Source organism: Arachis hypogaea, chromosome 14 (genome assembly GCF_003086295.3).
Source record: "Arachis hypogaea cultivar Tifrunner chromosome 14, arahy.Tifrunner.gnm2.J5K5, whole genome shotgun sequence".
Lineage (NCBI taxonomy): Eukaryota > Viridiplantae > Streptophyta > Magnoliopsida > Fabales > Fabaceae > Arachis > Arachis hypogaea.
The window spans coordinates 110548050-110560380 of NC_092049.1; the positions used below are offsets into that span (position 1 = coordinate 110548050).

Below are 12331 nucleotides of genomic sequence, written 5' to 3' on the forward strand. Positions count from 1 at the left end.
GAATTGCCAAAACACTTTTTCATAACTTAATGAAGTCATTGATGAATCATGAATGCTACCTGAAGTGCCTCTAAAGCTAACTTTGCTCTGGACTTTTCAAGTGAATCTTCCATTTTTTTCATAATCAAACTGCAAAGAGAGACTAGCTGCCTCAATCACAGTAAATCAACAAATTTAAAAAGTCACGAGCAAAGCTTAGTCATTGACATACATTATCTCTATCCATCACTGATGCCCTGATAAAATAAAGTAACAAACCTCAAAACTTGAATATCATCCTGCTCTTGTGCAATAGATATTTGAATTGCCTCTTCTGTAACATAAAAATCAAACACATACGTACATGAAGTTTACATGGATAGTTGTCGGTAAGAATTTATCTCTGTGAATTTAACAAGCAAGTAACCTCAAACAAGAAAAGCTTATACCTTTTTCCCTTCTTGTCAATTTTTGTCCAGTCAACTGTCGAATAAGAACACATTCAAATAATTAGAATAAAGCAACAAAAAACCAAAACATGAAAAAGGAAAGAAAAAACAAAAAGACAGAACAATATTATGAATGTAGGAGTATAGATTAAAAATTGTTTGTACTTTCTCTTGCTCATCTTAATGAATTTCTAGAACAATAACAAGTACAAACCTAATGCCCCTAACCCGTGCATATAACAGTGAGTGGTTAATTAGGACAGAATAGAAAAGAACCCGTGCTTCAATTCGTAGAGTTTGACTGAGTAGTCCTCTTAGTTTGCAATAAAATGGCTTTTTTGCAAACTTTAGTACTGTTTAATAACTAAGATTTAGATAAATATTATGATGGTTATCAGTGGCTAAGAGAATGGGGGTTGAATCTTAGCCCCCTTTTTGCTTGATAATACTTGCTGACTTTTGAAATCAACTTTGGAGACCTTTTTGTCTTTTTGTCTCGTCCCTAGCCATGAGACTTTTCTTTTTGTCTCGTCACTTGACACGAGATATTTTTGTTTTTGCTCCTGTGTAGTAGAAACAGAAATGGAGTAGAGAAGAGAGAAAATTACACCCAGATATATCCTGGTTTAGCTGCTAAGTGCAGTGCAGCCTACATCCAGTCTCCATCACAAATATGATGGAATTTCACTATAATCTTCTTGATTACAATCTGTAAGGTGCTAACCCAACTTACAAGGGGATTCTCACAGAATCATGAAACACAACATAGATAAACAAAGGAACTCTAAGGACATCTATGGCTTTTTCTTTTAATTTTGCACTCTCTGCCTTTTTCCGCTCTATGGCTTTTTCATACAAACCTCACTGTTTGCCTTTTTCCATGAGACTCAAGACATGACAAAATTAAACAGAAAAATACAAAACAGAATACATTGAAGGAGAAGAAAATCTGTAAGCTTAGGTAGCTATGAGAATCCTGTGCCTTGCACTCTCACTGCTTACTTCTAACTCCTTGCTCCAAACAGTGGCTGTTCTCCCTTTTTATAGAAGAGGGAAGCCTCCACCTTTGAAGCCAAAAACCAAGCCAACTTCTTCTTCTCCAAGTAACATAAACCGGTTCGGCCAGAGAGAGAGAAGAGATAATCCATGCAATTACCTCTAGTCCTTTCTTAGTCATCACCCTTCATCAATCCGAGCTCTCCATCCTTGGCTTGCTCTCCAAGATGGATTTCTGGCCCTTGATGCTTCATGATGATGATGACTTCTTCTGATCCACTTTTGCTTCCTTCCTCACGCAGCCACCCTAGCTACCTTCTGTGATGAGTGAACTCAAAAGTGGTGACAAGCCATGCCTCCAAGAATCTCTTCCTTGCTGGCCGAATCTTCTTCTTTCTTTTTGAGTATGAAGAGCTTGAGATTACCTCACCAAATCTTACCATTTTTGGTGAACATCTCAGCCACAGCATACTTTTATTTTGTTATGTTTTCTTGCCATCATCATGATGGTCTTGTAGAGTGTTTTTCCTTCATTTTGGCAACTCATTTTTGCTTTCATGGTTTCCTGGGTAATGACCGAAACAGAGAAGGAAAGAGATGAGAGAGAATAAACAATCTTGGAAGGAAAGCAATTAAATGAGTTAATCAATTTAATTCAAAAGATGCTTTTACTTCCCTTAGAGTGGCGTGTAGCTTAAACACATCAATCATGTCACTCATTTTCTCTCTCTCATTTATGTTTCCAATGCTACCAAATTAAAATTTGAAATCCATCCTTAATAAGAGTTGGAATCCGTTGGAAAGCATAGGGCAAATGATAACATTTGCTTTCCTGATGGATTTTTGGATCAAGCATTGGATCACTTAGCATAAATTATAATTGGGCTTGGAGCAACAAAATTCATTCTGGCCCAATTAATATCACAACAATTTAGCCATACAATCATTTTAATTTTTATATCCATGCTGATAAATTCACACTTGGGCTTGCATCAAATCTTTTAATTTTCGACCTAATTAAAATCTGCATCACAAAATTATTAATTAACATATGTTAAATGAAAATCAAATTAATAATCTTGTAATTAAATATTTCAATAATGTTTGTTCATCATCAAAATTAAATTGAAATTTTTCAAACTCATCATATTATACTAAACTATTTAATCAAATATACAAGATGATCAAACAGTTTAATTTTCAGCAAAAACAAAAACAAAATTACATTTAGAGTGTATATGTCGCTTACACTGGTTTGCTTTTCAGCAAAAATACAACAATCTGGGGATTGGAGGCCCTTCTGAACACCTTCACACAGCACAATATCTTCAGGTTTTATTATGAATGGTTTGGCAATCTTCGCTGCAGTTGATAATTGATGTTTTGTTTATCAGTTTTGTGATCTAAGAATAAAGAGGTATTCCTATTTTAACCAAACGATTCCTGTTCCAAACAACACATTCTTGAACTTCTATCTTCAATGCCCTTCTAATCACATTCATATTCTTGTTCCAGTAATAGATTTTTGGGCTAGCTTGAGCCTTCAATTCCAAACTTTTGAGTTTCATTATTTTTTCACTAGTGCTACATTGGGAATTGTAAGTGACTTTTTTACTCTTTAATGTCTGTTGAATTTAGAAACTAATAAAATCCTAAAATGTTTTGAGAACAAAACAGATACAATTGCAAGATAATCAATGTAATTGAAAGGGACGACGGAACCTACCTAAATCAATGGCGACGACAAGAAGAGGTAGAAGCGGCAACGACGCTGACAAGCTTTAGTGAGCAGCGACAGAAAATGGCATTGAGAGGGTGGAAAAATTCAATGGCATCAAAACTGAAAGAGAGAGATTGGGGAAGGGGTGTGATGGAGCTTTGGGTAACGGTGGTGAAAGGGCGAGAGGCACCGCCAATGAAGGATTTAGAGGGGATGGGTGAGGAGCGGCGTCGATGAAGGATGGGGTGTTTTGTGAAATGAAGACAGCATAGATGAGAACGTGATTACCAAACCCTTATTTTAACATTTTCGACGGAATATTTTAAATTACAGACAAATTTTCTTTCTGTAATAATTTAATAAAACATAATATTTTTATTTATTTAAATACATACGCAGTTTCCATCGGTAACTATTTTTAAAAAAACTAATTTTTTTGACAAAATTATCAACAGATTCTCTTTTCCATCTGTAATTTATGTTAATTCATTTTCCTTTATTTCCAACAAAAATTCCCTTGCAAAATTTTTCTGTATTTCTGTGGGATAAAATCTATCAGAAATATCCATTTGTAATAAATAATTTTCTAGTAGTGATCCTCTAGCATCTATTGAATCCGCCTACCCATTCGATGGTCATATTTCTTCCTAATGAGGGCATCGTGCGCCTTGTCCCGTATAAAGAGAAGCTATACAAAAAAACTTTAAAATTAGTTAATCAAAATATATCACATTAAACAAAATAGAAGATATAAACTAGCTAATAAGGTTTGCCTATATTAGGTTTTTACTGCTCACTTCTGAAACCATCGCTCTCTGGTTTCAGAAGAGATCTTCTTGTAGCTCGGTCATGGATGGTCGTACATCAGCTTGATGACGTTGGTCATCTCCTGAATACATGCGTTGTTGTTTGGCACAAACCTATCAACAATTCAAAAACAAACTAATATGGCAGTATAATTTAAAACTTAAGCAAATAACCATAATATATAGAGATTTTTTTAGAAATTTTGGCAGAGTTTCATCTATAACTGGAATGCGCCATAAACTTTATCCATCAACAATTGACTTAAACAACACCGATTGTCAACAATCAATGAACAACGGTCAATAATCAAGAAGCAACATCCATAAATCCACTAACTTGACTAAACTAGAATCAATACTTAATAGTCAATAATCACGATATATCAAACACTTTCAACAGTTCAAACCTACAACCCTAAATCCACTAAAACTAGAATCAATAATCAAAAATCACTAATCACAATATATCGAACACTTTTAACAGTTCAAACCTACAACCCTAAATCCACTAAAACTAGAATCAATAATCAAGAATCACTAATCATGATATACCAAACACTTTCAGCAGTTCAAACCTACAATCCTAAATCAACTAAGACTGGCATCAATAATCAAGAATCAAACAAAGAGAATAAATCAACAATAATCAACATAAATGAACAATAATCAGAAATTCAGAACAACAAATCAACCTTATAAATTATAATAACTAGTTCAAAATAAATCAACAATAATCAACACATGTTTTAATTAAAATCGAAATAAAAATCAGAACTAAATAAGGAACACAAATCAGAACATGTTCTAATTAAAATTGAAACTAAACAAGTTTAGTACTCGAAGTTCAGAATTTTAGAAAATCCTAAGTTCAAAACAAGTTCAGTATCCTAAGTTCAGAACTAAATAAGGAACAAAAATAAGAATATGTTCTAATTAAAATTGAAACTAAACAAGTTCAGTACCCTAAGTTCAGAATTTTAGAAAATTCTAAGTTCAAAACAAGTTTAGTACCCTAAGTTCAGAACTAAATAATCAACAATAATCAGAAGTCTCAAAACAAACCTTAAAAATTATATCAACAAATTAGAATTTCACAAAACCCTAAGTTTGAAGCATTAACTGAATAAGAGCATCAGAGCTGAGAAGAAGAAGCAGTGTAGACGATAGCAGTAGCGGCGTAGACGACGGCAGAAGCAACGGCGTTGGCGGCGGTAGCAGTAGCGGTAGTAGCTCGTTCAGAATCCGGCAGCTACAACAGTGATGGCAAAAACGACGAGGAGTGGCCACCGGAGAAGAGGGGGCTGCCGGAGAGATGAGAGGGGTAGAAAGAGAGTGGGAGGCGAGAGGGTTAGAGATATATATATATATATATATATATATATATATATATATATATATATATATATTTGAATGAGAGTGACGATGTGACGTCGCTTGGGTCACTAATCTTGGCGAGGTTAGCAACCCCGCTATGGTGAAAATAGCCATGAACCCACCTTGGTTGGCCAAGTCAAGGATGCACCTCTCACTCTCAAAGAGCCTAGAGAAAAATAAGCACACAACTTATTTAAAATTCAAAACAATTTCAACTCCTTTTTATAAACAAATAGTACATGAGTTATTTATACTAATGAGAAAAGAAAAAACCTCTATGACTTAAGCAATGTGGGACTAATAGATGATACAAAGTTCACTATCCTAAGCAATACGGGACTTGTTTTCCCTTATTACAAGTAATTAATATAATTGACCTACTAACTCTACTTGCTCCCGCATCATTCTCCCGGGGTTACAAAGAACTCTTGCGTGAAAATACTTGTGACAGCAGATAATCTCATTGATGAATTCACACCAAAAGATTCTATTGGTGACTCCACACCAAAGACTTGCACTCACAAATCATGTAAAATTTTACAAGACCCGTGGAAGCAGACAATCTCATTGACGAATCCACACCAAAAGATCTCATTAGTGAATCCACGCCAAAAACCTGCACCCACAAATCGAATTAAATTCTACTAAAGCAAGGTGTAGGCCGCGAAGACCGATCTTGCTCTGATACCAAAATGACATCGGGACGTTGCTTGGGTCACTAATCTTGGCAAGGTTAACAACCCCACTATGGTGACGTAGTTTAAATTCACCAATCTTGACGAGGTTAGCAACCCTACTATGGTAAAAATAGCATGAACCCACCTTGGTTGGCCAAGGCAAGGATGCACCTCTTACTCCTAAAGAGCCTAGAGAAAAATAAGCACACGGCTTATTTCATAATCAAAACAACTTCAACTTTTTTTCATAAACAAATGGTAGATGAGTTATTTATACTAGTGAGAAAAGGAAAAACCTTCATGACTTAAGTAATGTAGGACTAATAGATAACACAAAGTTCACTATCCTAAGCAATATAAGACTTATATTCCCTTATTACAAGTAACTAATATAATTGACCTACTAACTCTGCTTGCTCCCGCGTCATTTTCTCGGGATTGGAAAGAACTCTTGCTAAAAAGACTTGTGATAGCATATGTTTTCATTGGTGAATCCACACTAAAAGATTCTATTGGTGACTCCACACCAAAGACTTGCACTCACAAATAAGACAAAATTTTACAAGACCTATAACAGCAGACGATCTCATTGACAAATCCACACTAAAAGATCCCATTAGCGAATCTACGCCAAAAATCCACACCCACAAATTTAAAAAAATTCTACTAAAGCAAGGTGAAGGCTGCAAGGACGGAGCTTGTTCTGATACCAAACTGATGCCGAGATGTCATTTGGGTCACCAATCTTGGCGAGGTTAACAACCCCACTATGGTGACATAGTTTAGATTCACCGATCTTGGCAAGGTTAGCAACCCCACTATGGTGAAAATAGCCATGAACCCACCATGGTTGGCCAAGTCAAGGATGTACCTCTTATTCTCAAAGAGCCTAGAAGAAAATAAGCACACAACTTATTTCATATTCAAAACAACTTCAACTTTTTTTCATAAAAAAATGGTATATGAGTTATTTATACTAATGAGAAAAGGAAAAACCTTCATGACTTAAGTAATGTGGGACTAATAGATAACACAAAATTCACTATCCTAAGCAATATGGGACTTGTATCCCCTTATTACAAGTAACTAACATAATTGACTTACTAACTCTACTTGCTCTCGCGTCAGAGGGGGAAGAGGTAGGGTTCACACTTCAAATTTATGGCACAGTTACCGTTGATTTTACCATCGAAAAAATTCGACAATAACGTATTGCAGGTTGCCAAAAACAAAGCGTTTCACTAAGTGGGTTTATCGTCGGATTTTTCCGCCGGTAAATTGGACCCTAAAGGATGTGCCAATTTTTTTTGTTTTTCCTCCAATTATTACTGGCAACTTTACTGTCAAAATTGTAAATCTGCGGAAAATAATTTGACCTGACGAATTTGACGCCTAACACATAGGTAAATCAGCCGGTAAAGCCACGGCTACTCTGTAACGCTAAATCCGACGGCAAATTCGACGGTATTCACCATTTTTCTTGTAATGATATATTATTAGTATTAATAATTATAAAAAGCAATATATAATTGAATCAGTTCATTTAATATATGAGCTCAAATCAAGGCTCAAACTTGATTCACAAACTGATGAGCTCAGCTTTTTGAGCTATTAACGAGTTGGGTTCAAATTGGCTCACTAATTCGCTTGACTCATTTTCGAAATTTTTTTCTAGAATAAATTAAGAAAATTATTATTTCTAAAAAAAAAAACTAACTTTAATTACTAGTATTTTTTTTTTAATTCACCACTAATTACTCAGCAAACTAGAAGTTTGCATTCAGTTCGCTTAGGCGAACTGCAAGAGATTACTCATAATTATTAAATATTCATCAAATGTTTGTACTCATATTCAAAAAGTTTTTAAAAATTAATTAGGTAGTATTCATAATTAATCATACAAGTACATTTATTTTTATTGAATTAAATTAAATCGTTAATTTAAATTATAATCATCTAAATTTTAAATTAAATATTTTATAATTTTAAAATTTTAAATTATTTAAATAAAATTAGACGAAATAAAAAAATAAAAATTAAACCGACAATTTATATCAATGTATCAAGAGGAATTGCGCATACGAGTATAATTAACCATACGGGTAAAATTATTAAAATAAATTTATTAATTTTTTAATTTAAGAAATTTAAATTGTTAATTTTTTTAAATTGAATCTTTAATTAACTGTACAAATACAATAATACGAATACATAATATTATAGTTAAATTATTACAATAATATATGTATCTCAATACATTTTCAATATATTTTTTTAACTTTTATCAAATTTCGAGTACACAGTACCTAATTTGCGTTTTTAATGATTTCTTTGTCATAGTATTCGAAATGTGTACACGTATTTAAAATTGTGAATGGTCTACGTATTACACATTTTGATAGATAATTATTGTATTTATTTAATTTAAATATTAAAAAAGCTAAACATTATATTTATTTAATTTAAATATAAAAAAATCTCACCTCACACTGCTGTATATATATCATTGGGTTTTATGACCGTTCATTTAGGTAGCGTTTGGTGGAGAGACAGAGACGGAAAGACTGAGACTGAGAGACAGAGACTAAGAGACAGGGATTGAAATAAATCTCAGTATTCTGTTTGGTGCAAAATGGGAGACAGGAATTGAAACAAGAATGAAACTCTAATTTAATTTGCACAAAGGGTAAAATTAGAATTAATTAATTGAAATGAAAGTATTTTAGATATAAAATGTTATTAAAGTTTCAGTCTCCATCTCTAGAAATTTTAGTCTCCTGTGTCCCTACTTTTTGGAGGTACTAAAATACTGAAATTTTAGAGACAGAGACAGAAATTTTAGTACCAGTCTCTGAACTAACAAACACAATACTAAGTCTCAGTCTCTCAATCTCTGTTTCAGTACCTCAAAACAAACGCTACCTAAAGAGATGGAATATACAATTCGCCTAATGTCTAAGCAAACTGAGTAATATGTAGTGCAGTAGACGAACTATTAAAAAAATACCGATAATTAAAACCATTTTAGTTTTCTTTTCAAGAAATAATGAAATTTTTTAATTTATTCCAGAAAAAAAAAAAAAAAAAAAAAAACCCTCACTTTCAGCCCTAGTGTCAATGATCATGATAATGTGTTACACACCTCAGCAGCAAGGAAAATCAAGGGCAGAATGAAAAAATTCTTCTTTTCAATTTGCGTGTAAAGAGGAGAGGCAAGAAAAAAAAAATTAATGAAATGAGGTCTAGGGAACAGGGTAATTACCTTAAAGGTCATGAAAAAAAATTAATGAGGTCTAGAAAAAAAAAATTCTTCCTTATAAGGTCATGCATGGATTCATCCAAGTTTGATTTCTCACTAATATATTTCTCAGATTTTAGAGGTTTTATATGAATTAGGGTTTTAGTTCTTTTGTCATCTATTCTTTTTCTAACCATCTTAATACAACTCAAAGACAAAACGTGAAAGAATTATTTTCGAGTTGAACTTCAGAAGAAAAAAGAAACATGACAAAATACAAATAAAAGAAAAGCTTGTATATATATAGTATAAATTTTATACTAAAAATCCTTTGCTACTACTTTCCTCCAAACTCACAAAAAACTCTTAAGGGATGAAAATACCTAACTACTTTGACTAATAATGTCACCTTTTTAGTGGATTTACACAAACCTAATCTAATGCTAATGTTAGGGGGTGAGATCCAGATTCTTTGTACCTAGTACCACTATTACATATAGATAAATTGTTAATTCACTGTCCACTTATATATATAGAAAGAGACAATAGAAAAATATATAAATATATATAGTTATGTCAGATAAATTATATAATGTAAGTTACAAAATACATAATTTCTGACAGTAACCTCAAGATCTCAGTTAGAACTTTGTCCCATTCAGATTCTTAGATCCAAATTTGTAGTGGCCTTTTTCCCTTTCACCTTATTACAATGATCTTGTGGTGATGAGGATTGATGAGAGTGCAAAGAGAGTGATAGATTGCTATTAACTACAACTTCATGGTGTTCTTCTTCCTCCATCATCATCATGCTGCTTCTTCTTCCTAATTGCTTCTCATCATTAAAAACCACCCTTGAATTTAATTTAAGAGACAAGTCCAAATCAATATCACTATTTTCTGAAGCCTTTCTTTTCAAATTATTATTAGTATTAGTAGGCATGAAATCTTGAGCTCTAGGCTTTTCAATGTGACTGCTTATTAATCTATTGTTATTAGTATTCGTGCATAAAGATCCTTGGCCATTTCCAAATGATAGAAACTGATGATCTTTTTGTTCATGATGATGATGATGATGATGAGGATGGCTTGATGATTGTTCCCCAAAATTATGAGAAAAAATGCTATGATGATGAGTCAAATTGGCGTTCCTATGCGCCATGTTTTCATAGACACCAAGAGTAGCGGAAGCAACTCCATATCCATGACCATATCTGTTCACATTAAGAGTAGTAATTAACTAGTAAGAAATCAAGAAACTTTTTTGTTTCAGTATTTTGATGAAATAATAAAAAAACATTTGAGGGAATTTGAATTAATTAAATTAATTAATGTGGTGAAGCTAATGTGTGTATACCTATAGCTTTGAAGCATGGGAAGCTGGCTGAGATTATAAACATTATTTCTCTCTCCATTTTCTATTAGAAATCTATGATGATCAGCCATTACTACTGTCATATATATACACACATAATCAAATTCATTAGGTTTACAATTAAGCACAAATGTAATCCTAATTATTCATTGATAATCTTGCAAAGAATAATTAAAAAATTAAACTAAACATTTTATATATATGTACCTTGATGATTTGTGTCCTCTACCTTTTTGTTCCTGTACATCTGGAAAAAAAAAAAAAGAAATAGATAGGTGAAAATAAAAGAAATGAACCAAATTAAAAGATTTAAATTCAGGTTGTGATAACAATTATGTAACTTCATATATATACCTGTAAATGACTCTTGACATGAGCAATACTTAAACCTTTGATATTCATTAACTGAAGAACCAATTTTGGTGTTGCTCCTATATATATATACACATCTCAAATAAGCAAACATATTAGTAATTAAAAAAAAAAAAGAAACAACAAATATATATAATAACATACAAATTAACTTAACTATGAAGTTAATTAATCATTACCCGAACAAGAGTAAATCAAATTGGAAAAAAATAGATCTATGTTAATGGAATAAAATAACTTACTCTCTTGTCCTCCAAGTCTTTGAACAGCATGAATAAATCGAAGATGAAGATCAGGGGTCCAACGCAACCTTGGCAACTTGGATCTAACGTAAGGTCTTACTGATGTTGATGAACTCTTCTTCTCGTTATTCTCTTCCACTGTGCTGTTGCTTGAACACCCTCCACCACCACCATTGTTGTTCTTGTATTGTTTCTTATAACTACTCTCATCTTCTTCTTCTTCTTCATTATTGGTTTCACTCTCATCTTCACAATAGCCATCATCTTCATTATTATTATCATCATTGCAAGGGCTTCTTGTCTTAGAACATTCTGATCCATGGCTTTCTTCTTCCACCATCTTCATCATCATCAACATCATAGCTTAGCTTAATAGCTACTTAATTGGGTATTATGATATATATGAATAAATAAATCATAATAAAAATTGATGACAATAATTAATAAGACAAGAGGAAATAGTGTTTACTATGTCACTATATGCTAATTATTGGTGGAATCAAACCTCTAATTCTATGAAAGGAATAGTTTGAAATTGTAGACATATAATTAAACAAAAAAGAAAAAAAAAAAAGAAAATTCTCGAACTTTGCTACACTATAGTTTTGGCCACAGAAATCTATGACAACCCATATATACTCATACACCTATGTGATACCCTTGATCTAAAGAATTTTGAGAACACTTTCTCTTCTCTCTCTCTCTCTCTCTCTCTTTGTCTGTCTCTCCTTCTATTGTGTGACTACTCTTTGGGATGATTAAACGAATAATTTTGTTTTCATATAGTAGTACGCATATTGATGTATATATAATTGTATTAAATATGCATGGACATCAAGGAATGGTAGGAATATACTTGATTATTTCATGTGACGACAATCTTATCTTTCCAACTTGATAACAAAATGCTTTTTATTTATTTATTTATTGGAATTATAATAAAGTAGTTCAGATAAATAAACTATGTATATAGATATAGGAATAATATTTGTTTAGTATTATGATGATAGAATCGTATATATATATATTATACTATAGAAAACAAAAAGGGTTTAGATTTCGAGAAAATAGAAATTAAAGGCAAGTTTGATTCTTATTATGAT

The 12331-nt window shown here is 32.4% G+C and overlaps 1 protein-coding gene across 4 annotated transcripts; it reads right to left on the reverse strand.

Annotated features, from left to right (window-relative positions):
• Positions 1–9785: 9785 nt before the first annotated feature.
• On the reverse strand, positions 9786–12020 carry LOC112743687 (uncharacterized). 4 transcript variants are annotated; one of them, XM_025792983.3, is made up of 5 exons: positions 11229–12020; positions 10969–11045; positions 10822–10861; positions 10597–10690; positions 9786–10453 (listed from the first exon to the last, which is right to left on the reverse strand). In XM_025792983.3, exons 1-5 carry the CDS (start codon positions 11587–11589, stop codon positions 9898–9900), a joined length of 1128 nt encoding a protein of 375 aa, XP_025648768.1. In that variant the 5' UTR covers positions 11590–12020; the 3' UTR covers positions 9786–9897. The 4 variants fall into 4 exon arrangements, with proteins under 4 accessions (XP_025648768.1, XP_025648769.1, XP_072070604.1 ...); XM_025792984.3 differs by having other exon boundaries at positions 10597–10687; positions 11229–12002; XM_072214503.1 differs by having other exon boundaries at positions 10597–10687; positions 10969–11063; positions 11229–12002.
• Between the last annotated feature and the right edge of the window lie 311 nt (positions 12021–12331).